The 5078-nt window shown below is 58.2% G+C and overlaps 1 protein-coding gene across 1 annotated transcript; it reads right to left on the bottom strand.

Moving 5' to 3' along the window:
* Positions 1 to 213: 213 nt before the first annotated feature.
* Positions 214 to 3104, bottom strand: C20H3orf22 (chromosome 20 C3orf22 homolog). The gene is made up of 3 exons (XM_045989975.1): positions 3016 to 3104; positions 2219 to 2350; positions 214 to 439 (listed from the first exon to the last, which is right to left on the bottom strand). The coding sequence occupies exons 1-3, from the start codon at positions 3102 to 3104 to the stop codon at positions 214 to 216; spliced, it is 447 nt and encodes a 148-aa protein (XP_045845931.1).
* Between the last annotated feature and the right edge of the window lie 1974 nt (positions 3105 to 5078).

Below are 5078 nucleotides of genomic sequence, written 5' to 3'. Positions count from 1 at the left end.
CGTGTGAGTGCACCCTCGGCATCACTCCTGCTCTCCCTAACCCTCACACCAACCCCTTGAGATTGAGCCTCACCTCATTTTATAGACGAGAAAACGGACGCTGGGAAAACACAACGCTCAGTCCAGGCAGAAATAGGATTTGAACCTGGAAAGTTTATTCACACGGTGTGGCCGATGAGGCGAAGAAGAGCCCCGTCACAGCAGTTCCCCTCACTAGAGTTCACCGCTGTCTGTGGCTGCTGCCTGGAGCGCCAGGGACCGGGGGCCGCGAGGGAGGCCGCTGGGAGCCGGGCCCTGGGAGAGGCTTCTGGAGGGGTGGGCAGCGTGGGCACCTGGCCCGGGGAAGCGGCGGCTCACTAGCTTGAGTTCCCAAAGTTGGCTCTGAGGCGGCGGCGGTGGTGGAGGGTACAAGCAGGACGTAAAATCTGGGGCCCCAAGCCTAGAAAAGCCACACAGAACCCCACAGGTCCAGAGATATCGTCCAGGGCCACGACCAAGACTCTGCTCCCAGCCCAGACCTGCCCCAGGACCCCACACTGAGCCTCGGCTGCCCTCCTAGCCACCCCCACGCCCCACCAACGTCCACGTCAGAATCGCCACGGGCTCCCATGCCAGGCCTCACACATGGCCAGGACTTGACCCACCAGGCCTGCACAGACACCGAGTGAGTGCCATCCTCGTGCCTGCCAGTAGCTGCGCGGCCTCCACAGGGGCACAAGCACTGTAAGGTCATGCTCCTCTCCTAGTCGGTCTTTTCCAACAGCTACATCGGGTCTGGGCATGCCACCCTCCTGATCCCTAGACCTCAGTGGCTCCCCATTCCCCCTCAGACAGATGTGGGCATTTAGCATTCTCCCTCACCTGTCCCCTCACCATCCTGAAGAGCAGCACTTCAAGTTCCCTAAAGGGGACATCATTCTATCCTGCCTCAGGACATTGGCACTTGCCTCCCACTGCCTGGAGTTTCTCCTCCTACAAGCTCCCTGCTTCTCACCTGGGCCCCCATGCCCTCTCCTGTCCTCTCTCCCCATCCCCTCTCTGCCCTACTTTGGCATCTGTGGATCATGGCCCTCCGGCCCGACTGTTCCCGCTCTGGTTGATTCCCCAGCAGAAGGCTGGTGGGAGTTCCGAGGGTGGACGATGAGGGGGGACCTCTCTCGGACCTCTCCCAGCTCCCCACTACTTTGATGCCTTTGCCAGAGGCCCCGTAGCCACAGCCCCTCCCTGCCCTGGGGTTCTTGGCCCCTGCCCACCTGTCCCACCCAGGGGAGGGATCGGCTCCCCGCCGGAGCTGGGCCCTGGTGGGTCGAGCAGCCCCCCTGCCTCCTGAGCTCCCTGACACATTGCCGACAGCTTCAGTTTGTCGTCCAGTTGTCTGCTCCGTGTCACCCTCCAGGAGTGCTCTTCCCATGACAGTCCCGCCGGGGCAGGCCCCAGCACTGAGTCTGGGCCTGTGCGTATAGTCTGACTGGTCCCTGCCGGACCCCGGGCTGGCAGCTGATCCCATTCTGAAGAAGTAGAAGCTGAGCCTCAGCCCTCAGCCTCTGCAGCCCAGCAGCCCATTCCGACATTTGGAGCAAACCCACAGCCAGACGAGGGAGGGAATGTGAGACCCAAGACAAGAGTCAGGGCCAGTGTGGGCAGAGAAGAGACATGAATCTGGGTTCCTGCGCGTGTGCGTGTGCGCACGCACAACTGTGAGTGTTTATGTTTCCTCTCTGGGTCTCGGGTGTGGGTCTTTCCAAAGGTGTCTGGGTGTTTGAGTGTGTGTGTGCCTGTGCGGGGGTGGGGGCATTCGTGAGGACATGGTCAGTCTAGAAATGGCTAGAGTGAGGGTCCCCGTGCGAGCCTCTGCCCTCAAAACAGGCTGCAAGGAGACCGAAAACTTGCTGGCTCTTCCTCTGTTTTGCCTCTGCTGTGTGGAAGGATGGTGGCTAAGCGGCCCCCTCAGGCCTGTTTCCACATGTGTGGAATGTGGACGGCGCCTCTCCAGTAAGAGCCTCTCCGAGGGTCCTGTGCATCCTCTCCCACAAACTGCCTTGCTGTGGGAGGCACCACTGGAATTCGGTGTCCCGTTTCTGAGCCTCAGTTTCCTCAGCTTGGAAGCGCAGCCTGCCGGGAGAGGCACGTGTGTGTGTCCGTGCACAGACATGGGGCGAGGGCCAGCAGCGTGAGTGTGCGCTGCAGCAGCTGTTGGCATCCCGGGCCTGTGACTCACCCTCTGACTGGGATGGATCTCGTTGGCACCAGCGTCTTCTGCAGGGGCAGCTGATCCCTCAGTGAGGAGGTCATCTTCGTGACCTCCCAGGGCTGCAGCAACTCTGTGCTGGGTTCCGTCAGCCAGGAGAACCTGCAGTGGGCACTTGGCATCTTTAGGGAGCCGCAGCCACCAGCCGCACAAATAGCTCTTGCTCATCTGGAACTTTCTACACGCCAGTCATCATGCTAAGTGCTTCATCAGCATTAACCTGATGTCAACTCATAACCATTTATAGGTGAGGAAATTAAGGCACAGAGAAGTCAGGTGATTGGCCCAAGGTCACACAGCTAGGAAGCCCTCCGAAGTTGCTACATTTTTTTCAGGACCCATCAGTGCATGGATGCCACTGGCCGAGGCCCCAGAGCTGCCCAGTCTGGGGTTCTCTACTGGTTCCCAAGTGCTCTGGGGCTTTACAAGCTACACCCCACTCCAGTCTGACCCCATAACACCTTGAGGGGCAGCTGTTCATGAACGTGCTCCTCAGGTGGTCCCGTGAGGCCACTGGCTCAGAGAGAAAGAGCTGGCTAAGCTCTGGGATGGCCCCAGCGGTTCCTGGCACCTATCTAGAAACCCTCAGCTCAGACTGGGAAGGGGGTGAAGAAGATGAACCCCACACTGTCACAGAGCTGCTAAGGGAACTCCTTGTGGATGAGAAACCTCCTCCCGGGTCCACTCTTTACACCCCTGGAATGCGCTTTTGGTGTGGTCTGGCGGGGGAGGCAGGACTTGGCCCTAGGGGTGTCGGGATCTAGTACCTGTATGGAAACTTCCTGGCAAATTCTTCCTGGGCCTTGTCTCTACTCTTCTTACACTGGCGGCACTTCTTGGGGTCCTTTGAGTTCATCACGGAAGGGAGTTAATCTGTGGCACACTTTTCAGCCACGGCTGGAAGGCAACAGGAGGCCCGTCAGAGCAGGGAAGGAGGTGGGAAGACCCAGCCTGGACCCAGACCAGGCACTCAGCTTTCCCTCAAGACCGCGAAGGGAACAGAGGATGGGGCCCCTGCCCACCTCCTAGGGCTGAGGGAGAGCTGGGTCGTGTTGACCTGTCACCCATGCCTGACCTCACCCACTGCAGCAGTCATACACGCTCTCACGTGTGAGTGTGTGTGTGTGTGTGTAACCACCACTTGGGATGGTTCTCAGCTGAACAGCCCATTTCAAACTCTGGCAACCATGAGTCTGTGCTCGTCTCTCTACTGTTGTGACTTTACAAGTGTGAGACCAATGGAACCACGCAGGAGGTATCTTTTGGAGCCGGGCTTCGTTCGCTCAGCACAAGCCCACTACCGTGGGAACCCGCCCAGCTGTGCGTATCAGCAGGTGGTTCTTTTTTCAGGGCCGAGTAGTACTCCACCGTGTGGCTGTGCCGCACTTTGTTCAACCCTCAGCTGCTACAGGACATCTGTGTGGTTCCTGGTGCGGGGCTCTGGCAAATAAAGCTGCTGCAAAAATTCATGTCCAAGTTTGGGCATGAAAATAAGTCTTTGTTTTCTGGAATATAGAAGGGTGTTATCACTGGGGCATATGGTAAGTCCATTTTTAGTTTCAAAAGGAGCTTCCAGAACTGCTGTGCCATTTTCCATGCCCACCAGCATACACGAGTCATGGTCTTCTTAAAGCAGCTGGTGCAGAGGCAGGCAGGTCAGGGCGGAGAACAGTGGGGTTAAGGCCTGACCGCTGGTGTTTCATTTGCCATCAGATTGTGCAACCCTCACCTGCCAATGGCTGTGCTAATATGTCTTCACTGTGGTCTAAACAGCCATCGTGTTGTGAACCTCTGACCTCAGAGCCTGTTGTGACAGTGCCAGCCTCCTGCCAGAAGTGCCAACAGCTTTGCTTGTGGCCCAGCCCCTCAGGCCCTCCAGGAAGCTTCCTGCCGCTCCACGTACTAGCCACCTGGCAAAGAGCTTTGCTCACAGTGCAGCCCTCTATACCAGTGCTGGCTAGTGGGGGCCTCTGTGGTCTCTGACCCTGGACCGTGGCTCTTACAAGGACACTGGGACCCCTTCAAGGGCTTGGCTCCATAGCCCTTCACTATCAGGTAAACCCGGGCGGGTCCCAAACCCCAGCCCTCCTCCTGCTAAGAAGCCAGGAGAGGGTCCTCGTCCAGGACAGGTGCCTGTGTCACAGTGGGAGGCACAGCCCCTGGGCTCAGCGAAGAGTCTGCTAAGCTCCATGTGTGACCTCATTTAATGTTCTCCCCCTGGTGGAAAACGGATTATGGTCATCCCTGTTTTCTGGGAAAGGAAACTGAGGCTTTGAAAGTTTAGGTGGTCCAGAGTGGCCATCTGAGCTCTGCAGCCTCAAACAGTCCTGAACGGGGCTGGGAGAGGTGAACATACCAGCGACTAACCTGAGGAAACGTCACCACTACAGGAACCCAGTGGTCTGGAGGAGGCAGGGAAGGGGCATCCCTCAGGCTCACCCCATACCTACCTGCAGATCCCTAAGCCATGGGCGTGACCCCACAAACCGACATGGCTGAATCTGTCTCCCTCAGGGGCAGAAGGGCCATTGCAGAAGCCAGGGAAGGACTCTGACACCAGGGCCATCTGTCCCTGGTGCCATCTTTCTCCTGCTTCCCAAGCTGATCTGGGACTGTCCTTCCCAGCCACCTAGGCGGCCTCCCCAAATGCTGGTAGGACCATGATGGGGGCTTGGCTCAGGGTGTGCTGGCGCTGTGAGGAAGACACCAGATATGAGAGCTGTTATGCCCCTTAACACCCCCCTCCAAGGCTGCCCTTCCCCCCACCAGCTACAACACTCTCTTGGTTCAGTGACATAGAGAGGCACAGGCCTGGGTATACAGAGTCTCC

Source organism: Meles meles, chromosome 20 (assembly GCF_922984935.1).
Source record: "Meles meles chromosome 20, mMelMel3.1 paternal haplotype, whole genome shotgun sequence".
Taxonomy (NCBI): domain Eukaryota; kingdom Metazoa; phylum Chordata; class Mammalia; order Carnivora; family Mustelidae; genus Meles; species Meles meles.
Note: the sequence above shows the minus strand (reverse complement) of the source record. Positions and strands in the feature narration are given on the sequence as shown.